Below are 19,135 nucleotides of genomic sequence, written 5' to 3' on the forward strand. Positions count from 1 at the left end.
AAAACGGTCCCAAGATTGTGTTTTGATCCATAATGCCAATTTCTTGGTTATTTCTAGTCACATCTGTGGTTACAGCCGTTGACTTGGTCCGATCGAGGGTTTAAGATCATGGCGTCGCATTTGGTTCTTAATTCTCATCGTGTATCTACTCCTAGACATGGCCCAGTTGCTGATATCCGTGCTTTTTCTTCCTGTTTTATTGCAGAGCGCGTCCTGTGGGACTCTCAGCCATGTCAGGCGCAATGATACATTGAGTTTCGCCCTCAACCTCCTTCACGAATCGATGAATTGGATGGACATGTACTACGACACCGAAACAGGGTATCTCTACTCCCTAAATGCGGCTGCCTTGACGCATGAAACACGCGCATCGGCTTGGTATGCATCAGGACTATTGGCCAGGAACGAGGGCAACGATGTCGAGCAAGCGGTGAGGATTATCCGGAATGTCATCGATGGTCAGCACAAAAATGCCAGCTCCCAATGGTATGGAGACTACCAAATCTACCCTGAAGAACCTACCGTCGGCAGGGAGCAGTATCCGCCGGTAATCTACAATTCCTGGGATCCGAATTGGAGAGGCTTCATAGGAACGACTTTCATTCTGATACTCGAGGAGTTCCCGCATCTAATTCCGCATGAAATCCAGGAATATATGCTAGAGAGTTTGTATAATACGAGTATTGGCGATAGCTACCGTGTTGGAGGAGTTGATGATGATAATCTCTACCCGGCTTACAGCAACCCTTCGATCATGAGAGCATTTGTGACTGGGTGGACGGGCCGACGACTTAACGAGTCTAACATGACTACTGCTGGTGAAATCTACGCAAAAGAGGTCATCGATCTGTTCACTCGAGCCAATACACTATCGGAGTTCAACTCAGGCACCTATGCTGGTGTGTCCCTGTTTGCCCTGACCCTTTGGGCGAAATACATGCCGGAATCATCGTCCATGGGGCAATATGGCGGCGACATGATCAGAAAAACTTGGGCTACACTGGGCTCCTTGTATAATGCCAACTTGAAGAATGTGGCAGGGCCGTGGGATCGAAGCTACGGGTATGATATGAACAGGTATCTAAGCATTCTTGCCTTGCAGATGTGGACACTGGTCGGGAAAAAAAATGCACCCATCAATGCAAAGGTATATTCAAAGACGTTCCTTCGCAACTCGTCCTGACCTGTCTGCAGCCGTATGCCATGGGCCACAAGGACGACTTTGCCATCGGCCCTCTTGTGGCTATACTCGCCCCCTTTCACAACACCCTTATCGACAACGAGACTTTTAACTCACTTTTGACATTTCCTGGTACCCACACTGTCCAGACCTCCGCGTTCTCGCCACCCTACGACACCTACCCTCGCAACATTACCGCTTGGATGTCCCCGTACCTCACTATCGGTTCCGAAACTTTCTCTGAAAATGTCTTCGGTGGGCCAGCAAGGAGCTCCAATAGCTTCAATCCTGCGGTTGTTCAATGGGCAAGGAATGACGGGACCGTTGGCTGGTTGACGTTGCATGCTCAAGTCATGGATTTGATTGCAGTGGCAGGCGAGAAAACACTGAATCTTACCTACCCTAGCGGCAACAGCACTAGCACCTTCACTTTCTTGGTAGGAACTAATTCAAGGGCAGGTAAGCGTGACGTTGCCAGCTGGGCGGATGTTGAAGGTATGAGTGTGAATATTTCCGGGACGATTGATCCGGGGTATGTAGTTTCGTTTAATGGTTTGGTTGGAGGCGCTGGGGAGACGATCAAGTAGGTCCTCATTTCCATTTTCCTGATTTCAATCGGCGCGCAGAGCTCCTCGCCTATCCTCGTGTTGTCGTGTACAATAACTTAGCTAAAATGCGATAGCAATTTCGAGTTCTGGAACTTCACATACAGTATGCCTTCCGACAGCGTGGACATACCAAATGTACTGCTCAAATTTGACCTCTCACGATAATCCACACAAATAACACTTCCGAAATTTATATTTACGAGCAGTTCCTGCGTTTTCTATTGTTTCCTCGACGTCCCCTTCTATAAGGCTATCTCGCCATATCACCAATGTCACAGCAAAATTATAGCCATTCTCTCAAAAATACTCATTAAATATTTCCCTACTCGCCCTACATATTCCTTGTTTACACTGACTAAAGATTCAACGTTCAGACACTCGATGGCGGTCTTGACGAGGGATGGAACTCAGTGCCATCGCAGCAATTAACTGCAGAGTAGTACTTGATTTTATCATAGTACTTGCACTGCTTGTAGATCAAGTGGCACATGATTGCGATAGAGTTAGTGCAAGTGCAATTGAAGAAAGGGTGCGAGTGGGTTCAGGGTATTAGCTCTGGGCAATTGCATGCGGAACTATGGAAGGGAGTGATAAGCGATGAATAGGGGAGAGGGAGGTTGTTTTAAACTTTATGGTAGAGTATGATATGTATGCATACTGTGTATGTTGCAGAGCTTTCATTGTAAAGAGTAGATGCTATTTGGTTCCCATTGCTTGGCATTCATTTAAGAAAATTTACATTGCCCGCGAGTAGAGTCTTACCTTAGTCCTCTTGACTGAGCGTTTGCTAAGTTAGAAAGCGTTTAACCTAACATTTTGTTGACGAGGTCTTTCAACGTTCACAGCTAAATATCAGTTTTGCACGTCGCCAAAGACTCGAAGTCTCCCAGCTCCCACGTCACTATGGGCTTCCACAGCCCGCCTTTCACTTCGCGACGACTCTCTCACGTCTACAATTTCCTAGCAACCCCTTCCTACCCATAAAACCTAAGGAACCTAAAAAGGCATTTTTAAGAAAAATAAAATAAAATAAAAGAGGCAAAAGAGGAATCTTTTTCAGAACCCAGAAACCTCAGACCTGCTACCAATGTTATTCACAGGCCCTGGTTTCTTTGTTTCAGTTGTAGAGCACCACGTTTACTCGAACTACAACCTTAATGATCGGTCATCGGTAGTGAGGTTGCTTGAGGGGCAAAGTGTGGACTCTTTGCTATAACAGCCAAACCGCCTATGATCATTATTGTAAACTTCGAGATTTTTGAAATATTTATAGGACAATTAGAAAGATAATAATTATTTTCAGCCAAGGTCTGCTAATGGTTGTTTGCGTGGTTCGAGTCACCGAGTGAGTACGGCGCAGAGAGCTAGTTAGCAGTGATAGCAATGCTGAAAGTGAAAGTGGGTGTGGTGAGTAGACTTTCGCTATCCCGCGATTGCCCTGCCTCCCAAATAAGAATTATATGATTTCTGGTAGGAATGTTTATCCTTTTGCCACTCTCCTGGATTCTAGCAAGATACTTAGCAGTTTAGGTTCCCCCCGACCAATATTCTGTAGGAAGTGCTAGCATAGCTTTGAACATGCTTCAAAAGAGAACTTTTGGGAGGGCATGACTATCGACAAAATAAACTATAACACAAGCGTGTTAAGAATAGATGTCAACCGTGTGGCGAGAAGCCGCACTCGGTCGTTTCTTCTGTGCTCCCATAAGTAGCTGTTCCGCACGCATTCGCGCCACTTGTAGCATATGCTCCCTCGATTTCATCAATACCTTGGAACACAAGACTCCTTGCTCCACGGAGGAAATAATGGCATCTATTTTGAGGTTCCATCATGAAATTCGGAGTGGAATTATCGACTTCGTGTTTCCTCCATCATTGGTCTCCTCTCTCCGTGTTTGGACTCTACAAGGGAGGTAAGATCAACATATCGCTCAATGCCTTTTCCTATCCTTCACACCAACAGCAAATTTGTTCTTAGACTTCTGGGCAAATCCAGAGCCTTCAGGATACTATGTAATACACGCTTGACATTATGGTAGTCAACAAAAAAGGAATGGTGGCCAATTTGGCTGTTCATAACTTTCTCTCATTACCTCATCCTGGAGCTCGTGGCCAATTTCAACTCCCAGTACAGCCCCAGATATAGGCGTAGTTTCAGGGTTCACCGAGATAGAAGGTGAAGCGTCACCTTTAGGATGGGGGCTGCGCACCTTCTTGGAACGCCTCCTTATGTGTGGTCCGATTGGTGAGATTCAGCAGATTCTCACAAAGGCGGGACCGGGGACTACATATACTTGCAGGTTCAAAACCCAATGGCCTCAAATATTAACTTAATAGTCACCATGTTCAGTCTCCATCTTGGAGGGGAGACTTCTACGCAGACCGCTAAGAGGGGTTTAGCGGTCTTAGCTCACTTTCTGACTTCAACTACCTGGTGAAGCCGGACACAATACTTTCTCATCATCGTCTCTTCCATGGCGCTTGCATATCGAGCATAACTACCCCTCGTACCATTTAATTTGGAAATCTTCATCGAACAGTCGGCCCATCCCTCTTTCGCGTCCTGACTGGTGGAGAGTTTGGCGCCAGAATGCCGAAAGCTCAGCGTCGGCACTGAAAGGAGCACAATGCCGGAGTAATTACCTCCTACCACGAGTTGTTTGATGCCAGAGGGAGCGCTGATCGGAAAATCTCCCGACTAAAGAGATATTATTCCAGAAGGGGATCTTGCTCCACATCATCTGGGGCTCACGACGACGATACTCCGACGATCATGCTCATCTACTTGTGCGGGGAAACGTGGTGCGACTACCATAAATCCAGGACGACAATTTTGATATATATTGTTCTCTAAGACGATGTGCTCTTCCTGCACCTGCATTGCCGGCAAACTTGAAATTTCTAAACTTGTTTTACCGAAAGGCAACTTGAGGCGATTTACAACCAATCCATTTTCCTTCGTTTCACAGCGACTGATTATCATTAGAACCTACCCCTGAGCAATAATGATCGGATATAACAGTAGCCGCAGCTTGCTGCACATCATCGTTGCATCGCTTGGCCTTATCGTTTCAGCCATTTCTCAGGCAGTTCCTCCAGTAGCCACAGAGATAGGTGCCTCTGCCTTTGCTTTCGATCTCAGCCAAGTCTCACTCACCAGTGGCCGCTTTTTGGATAATCAGCAGAGAACGCTCACATATTTAAAATGGGTCGACGTCGAGCGGCTGCTCTACAATTTCCGTGCGAACCATAAGCTGTCCACCAACGGCGCTACGTCAAATGGCGGATGGGATGCACCAACATTCCCCTTTCGCACTCATGCCCAAGGTCATTTCCTTACAGCGTGGGCACAATGCTATGCCACTCTGGGAGATACTACCTGTCGAGACCGAGCTGCCTACTTCGTGGCTGAACTAGCCAAATGTCAGGCCAATAACGCGGCTGCAGGATTCAGCGCAGGATATCTTTCAGGATTTCCAGAGTCCGACTTCACTGCTCTAGAGGCACGGACGCTTAGCAATGGGAATGTTCCATACTATGTCATCCACAAGACTATGGCTGGGCTACTCGACGTTTGGAAACACATTGGAGACACAAAAGCCCGGGACGTTCTTCTATCACTTGCAGCATGGGTCAACACCCGCACCAGCAAACTGAACTACAGCCAGATGCAAACTTTGATGGGTACGGAGTTTGGCGGGATGAACGAAGTTCTCGCAGATATCTATCATCAGACTGGAAACAAGACCTGGCTCACTGCCGCCCAACGGTTCGATCACGCAGCTGTATTCGACCCACTGGCATCGAACCAGGACCAACTCAATGGGCTACATGCGAACACGCAGGTGCCTAAGTGGATCGGTGCTACTCGCGAATTCAAGGCTACAGGAACAGCACGCTACCGAGATATTGCGTCCAATGCCTGGGACATAACCATCAAAGCGCATTCATACGCAATCGGAGGAAACAGCCAAGCCGAGCATTTCCATGAACCGAACGGCATCGCCTCGCATCTCACCAACGACACTGCTGAGGCATGCAACAGCTACAACATGCTAAAGTTGACTAGAGAATTGTGGACGTTGAACCCCTCATCAACTGCCTACTTCGACTTCTATGAGCGGACTCTAATAAACCACCTTCTTGGCCAGCAAAATCCAGCAGACAGTCACGGACACATAACCTACTTCACTCCTCTCAATCCCGGTGGGCGTCGCGGAGTGGGTCCGGCATGGGGTGGAGGCACGTGGAGTACGGACTACAATTCCTTTTGGTGCTGTCAAGGCACCGGCATGGAGACAAATACCAAACTAATGGATTCAATCTACGGCTACGACAGCTCAAGCCTCTACGTGAATCTGTTCACAGGCTCCGTGCTGAAGTGGACCCAGCGCAGCGTTACCGTGACGCAAACCACTACATTCCCAGTCAGCGATACAACGACCTTAAAGGTGACCGGCACTGGAGACTGGGCAATGAATATTCGCATTCCATCGTGGACATCAAACGTTGAAATCTCCATCAACGGTCAGGAACAAAGCGTAAGCGCCACTCCAGGATCCTATGCCCGAATCTCACGCACGTGGACCTCCGGAGACACGGTCACTGTGAGACTACCGATGACATTGCGAACGATCGCCGCGAACGATCAGACGAGTGTTGCGGCTGTTGCTTTTGGACCGGTTGTTTTATCTGGGAATTATGGCAGCACCACGGTCTCTTCAATGCCAACACTGTCCTTGACCTCAATTAAGAGAACTAGTACTTCTAGTCTGGATTTTACAGCGACTGCTAATGGGCAAAGCGTCAAGTTGGGTCCATTTTATGACGCTCAAGGGTTCAATTACAACGTTTATTGGGCTATCGGCAGCTAGACAGCGCCCATTTTGTGCGCAAGGCATGAACTTGGAAATATATACTCTCTAAATACATGATAATTTTATGGACGGGGGAATTATAAGTACAAATTGGACGGACTTCAAGCCCAAAAAAATAAAAATAATCTTAATTCAAATAGTACATTGAAGAAGTAATCCTTCCACCGCCCAGTATATTCTTGAGCTCATGGTCAGTGCCATCAGGGCCCCGCCTCCAGCGGGGTAGTTCTACTCAATCGCTACAATTCTAAGCAAAGAATGTGATAGCTCTCTTGGTCGACTCTTCCTTAGCCGGTGTCTTGGGGATACCATCATCGAAGTCTGTGTCTCGACATTCGTCCGTGGACTCGCTCCATTGAACTTGGTTCATCTGACCAGACTCGGGATATTGGAACACGTACCCATCTTCGAGCTCAACAGATACCTGGGAAAATTATTATTAGCATGTGTGAAAATTTCGTCCCTTGGTTGAAGAATGGAAGACCTACCGTGCTGGTATATTTGCCGTTAAAGACTCCCTGCCAAGCAAATTCACGGCAGTACAATTCTTTTCCAGGGCTGACCTCCATCTTGAAAGTCCAGCCAAATTCCTTGGTATCCTCGACGGTGGTTGAAATCGTATCCGTCCTCTGGAATTGGTAACTGAGTTCGTAGGAGGCTTTGACACCGATGTCCATGACTTCGCCGGAGATTTCCACAGAGTACTTGATGCCGAATGTGTGCATGGTGCTTTGAGTCCATGTCTTGCTTGTTTTCTCAGTTCTTTTGTGAGTGACTTCTTTGTAGATCTTGTCCCCGCCGTTGATGTTGTTGAGATGTTGGTAGTCAAGACTGACTGGCTGCAAGCCCCTGTTAGGAGTTAGCCGCACGTCCTTCGCAGGTTAACAATTTCACGGAACAGAAACTCACTTCTTCTCTGCGTTCAGATCATCTGGATTCTCCTCAAACTTGACGTCTCCGATGGTGATCTTCTTGATCTCCCCACGCAAGAAGTTGAAACCAAGTTGGTCAATGTCATAACCTTGCCGCCCGAAAGCAGTCATCATGATACCGGACCCGACATCATGATCAAAAGAAGCCTGACCGCCGGTATCCTTCCCTACATTGAGTTCCTTACCCGTCTGGGTCTTGAGGTAGAGTCTGCCTAAAGCGTGCGCCTTGCCATCGCCCCACGTGGTGGCTTGGATGATTTTGTCATTGGCAGGATCCCATGAGATTATTCCGTGTCGATCTCCATCAATTCTACCGTGAAGCTCACCAACGGAGCCATCAGAGTAAGAGAATCGGATAGCTCTGACGCGCTCGTTGTTGGACCAGACCTCTACACCAGTGATGATCGGTCCCTGTTTCCATTTCGTCTCACACCATGGAGATCCAGTGTCTGACGACCCTGTCGCGGAGACTGGAGCCCAAGGTCCTTCGTCGCAGTCGCTAGCAGAGCTGAGAGTGAAGAGAAGGGAGAGAGTCCCGAGAAGGAGAGTTCTCGGGTTGAAGAACATGTTGGCTTAGATAAATCTCTTTGAGAAAAAAGGGTTTCAAGTAACTTAACGAGTGTAAAGAGTTTGCCAAAAGAATGTATCAGAAAAGAGTGACTGGTTGCACAGAGTAAAAGAAAGGTCCTCAGTCCGAAGCTGAAACCTGGCGATGCGGAATGGAAAATAAAACCGGGCGAGGCTGTGACCTTCTTATACATGGAAATCAAGATACAATGAATACGAATGTAGGATGCATTTCTCCTAAGACCATGTTGTCTCCGATGTTACGTTTTCCTAAAAGGGAAGGCATATTGGTCGCAGGATTCTCCAACTCCGCCACAGTCATGCAGGATCGTTTAGTCGGAGATTTCGATCGGAACTCGAAACATCTGTTGAATAGGCGGATACTAAATGTGTTTCGAAACTCAATGCAAATATATGGACGATCAGTGGGATATCGTGCTCAGCCACGTCCTGCGAATCCTTGTTCGTATTCTCACAACCCCAACTCATTCCGGCCTCTTCCTTCTTCATCAATAACCTACCAGTTACATTCATATACGAGCGTCGCGTATATTCTCATTTAAGAGCATCGCCTGTCAACAATCTCCACCCTTTTACCGTAGCCATTGTGTATCTATGGCGAGTCGGCGGGCTAATTCGATGTTACTTAGGATTGAGCCTTGTCCACCAACTTCATTCTATTGTATGCATAGTTGAACAACTACCAAGTAATGCTCTAAAAATGTCCTTCCAATTACGATAGCCTTCCCTTCGTTTCACCCTACCTTCCCATTCTATTAGTCTTACTGATGCAATGCACCGAGTTTGTTAACGGCTAGTGAGTTTTCACCTTTTTAGGCACAAGTGCCCATTGCTATATACGGTACGCATCTACTTACATGACCTATTTCTATACCATTGGCTTGCCGCTGTTGTTAAACTGTACGACTCGATAAACCATCGCCTAGCGCCATTGCAGACCCATAAATCCTATAACCCAAGCCTCGAGCGCCGCAAAACCCACTTCTTGCGTGGCCACGATGGGAGGGCAAAAATATGAGTGAGGTGGCGGAGTTGGACCCAATGGAGGTTTATTCTCCATTAAAGAATAAAGCTAACTATGGGGTCATGAATAATATGCATAGAGAAACCCTCGATCTATGACGACGAAGGGATTCCGCTTGACTACACACTCAATATTAACTGGTGTCTAGTCTCAGATCGGAATTTGTCTACATCCTAAGGACCGTCAACTGGGGCGACGCAGATGGCGACTGAGAATGGAGACATCTTCCCGAAAGCTCGGCTAGGGGAACCCTAGTTCACTTGGACTTTCAGATTCTATGACTTTAGTTTGTCAGTATCTGCGTTCGCCAAATTGACCTGGAAGGAGTCAGACGACAATCACAAAGAATGAGCACAGGAGGAGACAGAGAACGACCCTGAATTACCTTCTGCATATCGGGCCACATATCTTCCTCCTTCCAAATCGTACTACTCCAGATACCTCCCCTCAACCTTGTCCTTCGGGATGTCGTCGATGAAGTTCTTAATGCGTTTGGAATGAGTGAGTTTACCCAATGTGACGAACGGAAATTCATAAAGCCTCGCGCGGAAGTTGATTTAGAAAACGAAGTATCGGTGAGGGATTACCAGGTGACTTGAGGGGGGTCTGTGTAGGAAGGAAGTGGAAATATTCTCGCTAGGAAGCATCCAGCGACGTCAATACTTCACCAGCGAAGTGACGCTAGTCGCGCGTGAATGAATTGCCGACTGCCCTCCATACTTCCACCCCACCACGACTCACAACTTGCAACTAACCAGCCGTACAATGACCTCCCCACACCCTAATATCATTGTGCAGCTATCTGAGATGACTGAAGTTACATCTGAGAAAGGACTAAGTTTCTACGACCTTATCACTATTAAGCATACAATGAATCGGCTTACGAGGATTTCCTAGGCTCGAAACCTATCCGGACGGCTGAACCTGACGTTGGAGCTATCGGAAAATTGTACAAAATGAGCTTGGGCTTACGAAAACCGAATTATGCAAGGCTGAGTTCCTCGTCGAAGGTTCGGTCAACGAGGTCTTCACTCTCATATGCTCCGATGTGAATGCGCATCGACAAGCATTACGTCTCCAGCGTTGCTCTACTAGTTCACCTCGGGTTGCGGATGCTGAGCGAGTATTCAGCAAACCATTTTTTTTTTCGTGGAATCCACTCGGGCTCCTCTTCCACCGGTACTCAAGTAGAGCGCGGATTTCGACAACGAGCTCGATTTCGAGTGGGTGTTGATGGATGGAGTACCTAGCAAAATGTTAAAGAAGGAAGCCCTTGTCAAGAAGGCCATTGGGTACGTGGTACAATATTCCGAAAACAATTCTCGCAAATTAGGAGTCTCTACACAGTTGGCTAATGTCGTGGCCCGTTTTAATAGCAATTAGACTAGATTACGACCTTGTGGAGTAAGACCCAGATAAGTTCTACTCACATTTCTTGAATTAGGCCATCTCCTTGCTGTTGTAATCGGTAACTACATTAGCCAGGAAGTATCGCGCGGACCATTCAATATAGCTATGACTGGCTCGAAGCGTGTCTCCAATTCTGCATCAACGACTGAGAGCGTTTCACTAGACGGGAACGACAACGAACTAAATGCTGCAACTGGCACGAAGAGACATGCGACTCAGCTCCTCAAGCCCCTCCCAACGGTATTTACCAAAGATAATAGGTCCTTTTTTCGACATCACTACGACCTCAACGCCGCCAACACCCTCGTAGATGACACCGGAGATGTCACTGTTATCGTCTATCGGGAATGCATCCAAACCGTTCCTCTCTGGTGTACGTGTTAAATGTCACACTTTCATAACGACCGGTCATATGATGAGCCTTTGGACTAGGAGTTCTTCATAAAAAAAGGGGCGATGGGACTAAAGAACCAAAAGAGTGTTCCGAGGAGCTGCAGCAAGAATACGAGCAAACACAGCTTCAAAAATTCTTCTTCGAGGAAATGGAGAAGTTGCCGCCAGAATCGGCTAAGATCTACAAGGAGAATGCCTTGCAAGTAGACTTTGATTGGGGTGGGGTTCTGTGCCTATGAACTATGGTACAATCCACGGACAAGTGGTTGGAGAACCCCGAGAAGGGAGAGGAAGCAATGAGTCTAAAGGATGCCTTTCAGAACTAATAGGGCGCAGACGCGTCGCTCAGTGCGCACTGGATAGCTGGGTAATCTCTCAAGGTTCGTGCTGGCGTTGCACAGAGTCTTTACTGTGGTAGAATGAATGTTTCTGGGTGCTGTACTGAAGAAATTTAACTTCAGCAAATACGTCATCCTATACTGAATGGCTACGTAGGTGAATCAGCCTTTCTAACATGCATCAGGATTGACAATGGCTTAAGAGAAAGTATCTCTCTTACCTTAACTAGAATCTGACGTCCTTGATGATCAATGAAACGTTTGCGTGCGCATGTGTGATACATCCTCTGTGTTGACAGACGAATTTTCGAAGCTCAGCTGCATCTCAGCGTTACCACAACAATCCTCCATACAGAGAAGCTCGCCGGCTATTGGAAGGAGCTTGAAGCACCTTAGAACTCGGCGGCAAAGGCTCACGATTATGAGACGGTGGACTTTGGATGCATCAAAGGTACTCAGGTAGATTCCTCCGAGACTAACCTGAAACGGCATCGCCCCTGAACCCTGTGAGTGTTCGCTTCGGCGGCTAAAACTAGGCCCCCAAATTGAACTTCATGTCCTCATTTCGCTATGCAGCTTGTCTCTTTCTGGAATGTAATTTGTTTTGAATTCTTGATCGGCTCGAGGGTTGGTGTTGGATGTCCAATCGCTGGGATAAATTTGGACGCGGCTCATCGAGGGATTTCTTTGCGGTGTGCGTTCTTGGATCCTTCGCCAGGCTGTCCGTCAATATCATAGCAGTTAGGTCTCAAAAACCAACGCAGTTCTTCATCACGCGCATCAATAATCGCCCCGTCGCCCGTCTTACCGCTTTGAAGGCGCCCTGGGGACCCAGTCATGTTGCTTGGTCTTGCAGAGCCTCATTTTACTGTCTGCAGGAACATTCACATCTGCTGCCATGGCGCGGCACCACTGCTTCACCAGAGCGACTTCGGGCAGTGGGCCTGAACTCCCAACAACGGCCCCCACCGAGTGCTTTTGCATCATTAAATTGCAGAGGCTTGAACTTGGCACAGCCCCATTCACTGCAGAGCCAGAGTGAAGGAGCCTAGTTATTCGGCAAAGCTGAGCGCAGGTGGCGGAGCGGAATGTTCTGGAGCGGAACAAGCTTGGGGATCACGGTATGTGTGCCGAGTAGTTTCCGCACTGTCATCACTTTGTTCAGTCTCCGACTTTAGCCCTTCAAGTAATCATCATTCCCATGATGATGGCAGGAGGCGAAGGTGAGATGCTGGTGGTGAGATCGATCGCATTTCTCTGATCCTCCCAATTCTGACGAGCTGAACTCAGAACAATGAAGACTTGCAGGATATCATCAGCCCGGCACATCCCCAAACAGCAAAAGCAGACGGTGTGGCTCCCAAGCGTGCTTGAACACGCTTCGTGACTGGATCGCGCCTATTCCATGCTCTAGCAGGGCTGAAACCCAGCCTTCCGGCTGGCTACTTGGTCTTCCACTCTGCCACCGCCTCCCGAAGGCCACCAATGCGATTAATCCCATAACAACTAAGTTAAACGCGGATGTTAAGGTATTTGACCATTCTTATTCGCCCTCTTCTTCGAGGATTCAGAGCGGGTTTGAATATCATACGAAGGGGCCAAACTTGGCCATCTTGCAGCAAACCCAGCCATGAATCAAAGCGTGTTGTGAAGACTCACGATCTCCACACAGACAGTGAGGCTGAGTTTTGCAAATGACAAGAAAATGGGATGCCTTTTTCTAAAACCAGTTCGCTAGTCACAAGAAGATTTGATCCAAGCTCCTGGATACCCACTTTCTTTTCCTTCTCTAGGCTGGCTGTCTCATAGTATATCTTCTGCCTGACCCCTAGGTACCTTTTTGACTGATGGGTTCCTTCATGCTTCAGGGTGTTTCTTATTCCTAGGTTGCCGTTTTAGTGCATGTGGAATACTGTCTCAGCCGCGTATTGCATAATTCTATATTCGTATTTCTTTTCGTTGCACAAGCTTCAGCCTCCCGTCTGTCTGCCTGGTCTAGATATACATCCTGGTCCCACCTTGGATTCTCAATATCGTATATCAACTATCGATCGGCTGACCTTATCTTGAATCAACATCGCAACATCGTCGCCGTCATGGCTCCCACGCCCGTCGACGGCAGCCCCTCCCCAGCCAAACCTTCCTCAACAGGAACCCCTCAGGAAGGGAGCTGGGGTAAGGCTTCCATTGTCGCGCTATCTATCTTCGGGTTTTTCGTCATTGCATTTGGCATCATGCTCATCGCATTCTGGCTCCACAAGCGCGCCGAACGCAAGAAACTCCCGCCATCGCATCGCGTCTCCTCGTACCATCCCTTCCGAACAAACTCCCAGAAAAGCGGACTACTAGCAAATGCTGCGCCAACACCAGAGGCAGACGACAAGTCTAGCATGTTCAGTAGGGACCGAAATTCGAGCGTGTCGCTTTATGTCGACTCGAATGTTGACAATCGGCGCATGAGCATGGAGACTTTGAGCTTGGTTCCCGTGGTTGTCACACCGGTAGACGAAGCCCATGATGGGACGGATATGGCCGGCAGTAACGGAAGTGGAGTGAGCAGAAGCAGCAGAAGCAGCAGATACAGCGCGACGACGGGTGGTAGCATTGGATTGCGGAATTTCCCCGTACCGGAAGAGCAGAGCGAGACGGATTTGGGAGTGAGGACGAGTAGACCAAGGAGTACGAGTACAGCGAGCACGAGATATTACGACAACAATAGCCCGGTGGAACCTATGCCACAGATACCCAAGATTGTACACACACCATCGCCGTAGACATTCCCACGTGACATGCAGCAAACGAGAGGGAAGGTACGAATTGGCCAGGAAGGCCGGGAACAGAGAGCAATGGGTGAAAGACTATAGTTTGGAATCTGTGGCGAATGCACTGGGCCATTGACTTGTTAGCCGCTGAATTTCCTTGTTTCCGTCTCCTTGTTTCTGTTTTTCACAGTCTGCATTGCATTATTCCCATCATATCACGCACGCATTCCTACATTCTGCGTTTGAGCGACTCTTGTTTCAGATTTTCTTTCCACGTCCAACTTTTTCTATTCTTAAGGATGCATGTTACGAACCACAGATCTACCCTCTGGCTATCCATCTATTATACCCAACCTCCTGCATATCAGATATCAGCAGTTGAGAGCAAATAGCAAGTCTTGAGTCTAATGTTGGTTTTCGATGAATTGTCATGCTGCATAGGACGGATGTCTAGCTGTCAATTTCTAGCACGAAGTTGGCCCCCCTGTGCACGACTACCTAACTCATTTACGCGGATAAGCATCTAGTACCATTTCTAACGAGAACGCCTCGCGAGTAGTTATCAAGCAAGCAGCCCTAAATGTGCCGCATGTTCCGGCAATTGACCCACAAAAGTGCAGGTCCATGAGTATAGACTCAAAACTCACGTCATCCATGCCCACATAGGCATATCCGCCCTTCGTCCGGCCTAACCTAACCACAATCTCGAACGCAAAATCCGGGCTTAGGAAAAGAACTAGCTCGCGCTCAGACTTCTAGTACGTCTACGCCCATGCTTCGCTCGTCAACCCAGCCCACCCATACTCAGACCTAGCCCACTTAAGCCTAATCTACACCTAGCGGATCACGCCGCTACCATCAGCCATCCTAAATAACGTATTCCTCACGAAGTACCAGCACACCGGTACAGGGTTGCCAACGCGACCAACAATAAGCAGCGTGGCTCGGGGCTGAGACCGTGAACCACGCTGATGGGATGGCCGCGAACACGGACGCGGTGCAAACTGACATGTTCAAGCCTCGAACCGTGGGCACAGCCACACTGGCTCGGCTTGTAGCTAGGCTTAGGTTCGATTGGGTGCTGTGCTGTGTTGGGATGAGGGATTTAAGAGAATCGTAGTTGTTGGAGCTGGATGAAGGTAGAGTTGGGATCACGACTGGAATTGGAGGGTTTAGAGTCAGTGGTTTGTGTTTGTGGCTATGGTGGTCAGAGGATGGAATATTAGCATCATGTGATTGTGCGAGTGAGATGAGAGATTGAGGTACGCAGTAGGTATATGCATATTAGCAAACGCTGTTGCCAGTATATCTATGAGACGGCTGAGAGTGTCCTACGCAGGACAAACGCAATGCGGTATTCTAGTTTCTCGCTTCCTTTTCTGGCCGCCAGTAGACTCTACCCTATCAATTCACTTGCCACCTTCCTTGAAAACTGGCATTCCCTCCTTTTTCCCAAGTCCCCACACCTTACCCTCCATATCAGGCCCTACAAACAACCACACAATACTAGTCAACCACTGCCCTAAGGTGTCCTTGATTATGTTGTCCCTAGGACTACCACCAAGCGAGCTGAGCCTCAACAACTCTCCTAGCCAGTTCGTGGGCGTCATGTAATTCCCGTTCTCCAAACCCTTCATCGCGGCCGCTGCGGCTTGGACTTCGGATTGTACTGGATCCGTCGACTCGAGAATATGTGTGATTTGAGGCTTCGTCACATTTTCTAGTTCTAGGCCGGGAGAAGTGATGGTGCCAGGGTAGATTGCCTGAATATTGATATCGAAAGGCGGTGGGGTTTGGCCGGTGGATGCATTCGATCTCCTTGCTCCATTGTATAGAAGGATTTCCGAACGGAGCGAGTCTGCGAGACCGCGAAGCGCTGTCTTTGCGGGGCCGTATGGGGCATAGCCGGCGATGTTTATGAACGCTACTGAGGATGACGTAATAATGAAGTGACGCGGTGCCTCGGATTTTTTCTTGCTGCTCTTGTCTTGTGTTTGGTAAGGTGTGGAGGGATAGAGCCACGCTTTTAGCGTCTTGTGCGCCAGGTATGCGGCAGCCCAGTAATTAATGTCCATCTGTTTCCGCATGGTCTCAAGACTTGTCTCCACAAATAGTCCTGGTGTAGCCGCTCCTGCATTCGCCCATACAATCTCAGGAACCTGGCCGTTGTTCCAGGCCGTTGCTTCTGCTAGTATCCGGGCATTTTCAGCTTCGGATGTGACGTCGGCGGAGATAATATGGAAACGCTGGCTTCCCGGGTGTTTGGCGAAGGATTTTGCGTACTCGAGCGCGTCTTGGAGCTTCTTGATGTCTCGTGCAACGATTATGACGTTCGCACCGCGCTCAGAAAGCATCTTTGCGAGTTCGCGACCCATGCCGGAGGACCCGCCGGTGAGAAGGACCGTCTACGAACCGCGCGTTAGCATTCACCCGTTAGAGAAGACTGTATATCATCGAAGTATACCCGCCCTTCCAACTGGAATTTGTTTCCTCTACCGAAGAACCCCATGACGTCGAGACTCAGAACTCCGAGGAATATCAAAAGACAGACAGTAGCCCAAAAGATTCCAATCGCCATGAGAAACAGTAACAAGCGTAGAGAAGGAAAGAGTGAGAAAGGAAAGGGGTAGATAGTTGTAACTTTTAGGGGCTAAATACCCAACCCCTCATTTGTTTTGTTCTGGATTCGTAAACTTTCCGAAACTGAAATCAGCCCTAATGCTTGCTGGATACAATAGGAGCTAGTGGATCTTTTCATGAAAGCTTGACATCGGGCTGGGTTTTGCCGAAGCCCCGCGACGCCAAGATCTCTGGACCAAATTTTTGGAAAACGGTTGCGCCTAACCATTCAACATCCACACTCGATAGCTGCCATTGAGAAGAGATGGGGAAGAAAAGGAAGGCGGGCAGCAAGCCATACGGCGAGCCAAAAGAGTCAAAAGTCATCGATGATTCAAAAATGAGAGTCACAACATTTGAGGATGTTGCCAACTCTGAAGACGAATTCTATTTGAATCGGGATAAGCTCCTTTTAGATGAAGGACCAGCGGCGAAGAGGTTGAGGAAATGGAAGGAACAAGGTATTGTCCCATCTCTACTCCACTATGCACTACTAACCATAGTCTTATAGAGGAGTTCTTGGAGCCCTCGGATGAGGAAGTTCTCGACTATAGCACTGGCGAAGACGACGACGACGACGAACAAGAAGGGGACCAAAGCAAGACTGTCGCCCAAGGCGATGATTTCTCCGACGACCTAGGAGTCGAAAAGCGCGGTCGAACTGCTGATGGCGACGAAGACGAGGAGCTGGGCGGATGGGGCCCCTCCAAGAAGGACTACTACAACGCCGATACAATTGAGACTGAGCAGGACGCCCTGGACGAAGAAGCAGAGGCTCGGCGCATACAGCAGAAACAGTTGCAGGCCATGACGGAGGCAGATTTTGGATTCGACGAGGAGGAGTGGTTAGGGGGAAACGGTGACGAGAATGGTGATGGCAATGTGGTCACAGAAGTGCTCCCGCAGCTACAAATCACCGAGAATATGACGGAAGAGGAGAAGCTGCAAATCTTAAAGACTCGATATCCTGAATTCGAGCCTATATCGAAGGAATACCTAAGGCTACAACCTCTCCACGACGAATTGGCCTCTGCTGCCAATGCAGCCGAACGCCTGATTCAGACTAGAGCAGAGGCGGACAATGTGAATGGGTCACTGGTTCCAACGCCTATTGCAGTAACTAAATATCGAGCCTGTGCTGCATACCTAGCAGCAATGGCCATGTATTTTGCGATTCTGGGATCGACAGCTAGCGAAGATGGCTCTCCGTCCATCGCAATCAACCCCATGGAACTACACGAGCACCCTGTCATGGAGAGCCTCCTCAAGTGCCAACGACTCTGGGCTAAAGTAGAAAGCTTGCCAGCTGCGGATCCAATGGTGGAAACTGCTAACGGTGATGAGCTATCTGTTATCGAGGAAGCAAACTCTGCTCCAGAAACACAACCCACGGACCCAGTTGCTCCCAAGAAAGAAAGGAAACTCAAGAAGAGCAAAGCTCAACTAGCTGCCGAAGCCGCCCAAGCAGAGGCGTCCGCCCGCCGTGCCGAAAAGCTCCGCAAGACTGAACAAGAATTAGAAACTCTCTCCGCTCTGACGGACAAATCCGCGCTCCGAAAAGCTACCAAGCAAAAGAAGAGCAAACCACTCCTCAACCTGCTCAACGCAGATGACTCCGACTTCGGGGAAGAAACAGAACTCACCGCACACGAAGCTGCTGAAAAGGCCAAAAAGAAGAAGAGCCTCCGTTTCTATACGTCTCAAATCGTCCAGAAATCCAACAAACGCGACGCAGCTGGCAAAGACCAAGGCGGCGACGTCGACATACCTCATCGCGAGCGCTTGAAGGACAGGCAAGCCAGGCTTCAAGCGCAAGCCGAAAAGCGAGGCCAGCACAAGGACAAAGGTCCCGGTGAGGCTCTTGGCGCAGGTGATGACAGTGCCTCTGATGATGCGCAACCACGTGGCATTGGCTCCGACGACGGAGACTATTACGATTTGGTGGCCTCACGCAGCAAAGCCAAGAAAGAAGCGAAACAGGACCGCGCTGCTGCATATGCGATGGCGGCTGCGGAAGGCGGGAAGGTGGTGCCTGAGGAGATTATTGGGCCGGATGGGAAGCGGAAGATTAGCTACTTGATTGCGAAGAATAAGGGTCTCACGCCGCATCGGAAGAAGGAAGTGCGGAATCCGAGAGTTAAGAAGAAGTTGAAGTTTGAGGCGAAGAAGAAGAAGCTTAAGAGTCAGAAGGCCGTGTATGGAGGTGGAGAGGGGAGAGGAGGGTATGGCGGTGAGTTGACGGGTATTAAGAAAGGATTGGTTAAGAGTACCAAGCTGTAGTTGAAGGGTGTTTTGGGAAGTAGTACTCCGTAGGGAAAGACATTTTGGCTCCTTTGACCAACTTGAACGATTCCTACTGCAGCTTCTCACCAAACGTGGAACTTTGCCAAGGTAGAGTCAAATC

General features: G+C 48.7%; 8 protein-coding genes across 8 annotated transcripts; 5 read left to right on the forward strand and 3 right to left on the reverse strand.

Moving 5' to 3' along the window:
* Window positions 1-32: 32 nt before the first annotated feature.
* Window positions 33-1,953, forward strand: BDR25DRAFT_384993 (uncharacterized protein; the record flags this gene model as incomplete). The annotated part of the gene is made up of 4 exons (XM_033697907.1): window positions 33-56; window positions 206-1,147; window positions 1,195-1,763; window positions 1,863-1,953. 4 exons carry the CDS (start codon window positions 33-35, stop codon window positions 1,951-1,953), a joined length of 1,626 nt encoding a protein of 541 aa, XP_033540046.1.
* A 1,488-nt stretch (window positions 1,954-3,441) lies between these two features.
* BDR25DRAFT_363103 (uncharacterized protein) lies at window positions 3,442-3,982 on the forward strand (the record flags this gene model as incomplete). The annotated part of the gene is made up of 4 exons (XM_033696686.1): window positions 3,442-3,666; window positions 3,698-3,758; window positions 3,828-3,916; window positions 3,962-3,982. 4 exons carry the CDS (start codon window positions 3,442-3,444, stop codon window positions 3,980-3,982), a joined length of 396 nt encoding a protein of 131 aa, XP_033540047.1.
* A 33-nt stretch (window positions 3,983-4,015) lies between these two features.
* Window positions 4,016-4,771, reverse strand: BDR25DRAFT_363104 (uncharacterized protein; the record flags this gene model as incomplete). Its single annotated transcript, XM_033696687.1, has 4 exons — window positions 4,016-4,050; window positions 4,130-4,158; window positions 4,203-4,486; window positions 4,541-4,771. The coding sequence occupies 4 exons, from the start codon at window positions 4,769-4,771 to the stop codon at window positions 4,016-4,018; spliced, it is 579 nt and encodes a 192-aa protein (XP_033540048.1).
* Window positions 4,772-4,793: 22 nt separating this feature from the next.
* On the forward strand, window positions 4,794-6,662 carry BDR25DRAFT_384995 (DUF1680-domain-containing protein; the record flags this gene model as incomplete). Its single annotated transcript, XM_033697908.1, has 1 exon — window positions 4,794-6,662. One exon carries the CDS (start codon window positions 4,794-4,796, stop codon window positions 6,660-6,662), a length of 1,869 nt encoding a protein of 622 aa, XP_033540049.1.
* A 130-nt stretch (window positions 6,663-6,792) lies between these two features.
* BDR25DRAFT_397308 (uncharacterized protein) lies at window positions 6,793-8,307 on the reverse strand (the record flags this gene model as incomplete). The annotated part of the gene is made up of 4 exons (XM_033698498.1): window positions 7,575-8,307; window positions 7,154-7,514; window positions 6,947-7,089; window positions 6,793-6,877 (listed from the first exon to the last, which is right to left on the reverse strand). The coding sequence occupies exons 1-4, from the start codon at window positions 8,162-8,164 to the stop codon at window positions 6,793-6,795; spliced, it is 1,179 nt and encodes a 392-aa protein (XP_033540050.1). The 5' UTR covers window positions 8,165-8,307.
* Window positions 8,308-13,149: 4,842 nt separating this feature from the next.
* BDR25DRAFT_116125 (uncharacterized protein) lies at window positions 13,150-14,279 on the forward strand. The gene has a single exon (XM_033683641.1). It carries the CDS (start codon window positions 13,447-13,449, stop codon window positions 14,122-14,124), a length of 678 nt encoding a protein of 225 aa, XP_033540051.1. The 5' UTR covers window positions 13,150-13,446; the 3' UTR covers window positions 14,125-14,279.
* Window positions 14,280-15,381: 1,102 nt separating this feature from the next.
* Window positions 15,382-16,841, reverse strand: BDR25DRAFT_307946 (NAD(P)-binding protein). The gene has a single exon (XM_033690934.1). The coding sequence runs from the start codon at window positions 16,485-16,487 to the stop codon at window positions 15,522-15,524; it is 966 nt and encodes a 321-aa protein (XP_033540052.1). The 5' UTR covers window positions 16,488-16,841; the 3' UTR covers window positions 15,382-15,521.
* Window positions 16,842-16,980: 139 nt separating this feature from the next.
* BDR25DRAFT_298518 (uncharacterized protein) lies at window positions 16,981-19,041 on the forward strand. Its single transcript, XM_033689079.1, has 2 exons — window positions 16,981-17,192; window positions 17,243-19,041. The coding sequence occupies exons 1-2, from the start codon at window positions 16,997-16,999 to the stop codon at window positions 19,009-19,011; spliced, it is 1,965 nt and encodes a 654-aa protein (XP_033540053.1). The 5' UTR covers window positions 16,981-16,996; the 3' UTR covers window positions 19,012-19,041.
* The last annotated feature ends 94 nt before the right edge of the window (window positions 19,042-19,135 follow it).

This window comes from Lindgomyces ingoldianus (assembly GCF_010093535.1).
Source record: "Lindgomyces ingoldianus strain ATCC 200398 unplaced genomic scaffold BDR25scaffold_62, whole genome shotgun sequence".
Lineage (NCBI taxonomy): Eukaryota > Fungi > Ascomycota > Dothideomycetes > Pleosporales > Lindgomycetaceae > Lindgomyces > Lindgomyces ingoldianus.

Excerpts from the sequence above, each read along its gene's own strand:
- BDR25DRAFT_307946 (XM_033690934.1), bottom strand. The coding sequence starts at position 16,487 with ATGGGTCGCGAACTCGCAAAGATGCTTTCTGAGCGCGGTGCGAACGTC.
- BDR25DRAFT_298518 (XM_033689079.1), top strand. The coding sequence starts at position 16,997 with ATGGGGAAGAAAAGGAAGGCGGGCAGCAAGCCATACGGCGAGCCAAAA. Across the intron at positions 17,193-17,242 it reads GAGGAAATGGAAGGAACAAG|AGGAGTTCTTGGAGCCCTCG; the intron begins GTATTGTCCCAT and ends ATAGTCTTATAG.
- BDR25DRAFT_116125 (XM_033683641.1), top strand. The coding sequence starts at position 13,447 with ATGGCTCCCACGCCCGTCGACGGCAGCCCCTCCCCAGCCAAACCTTCC.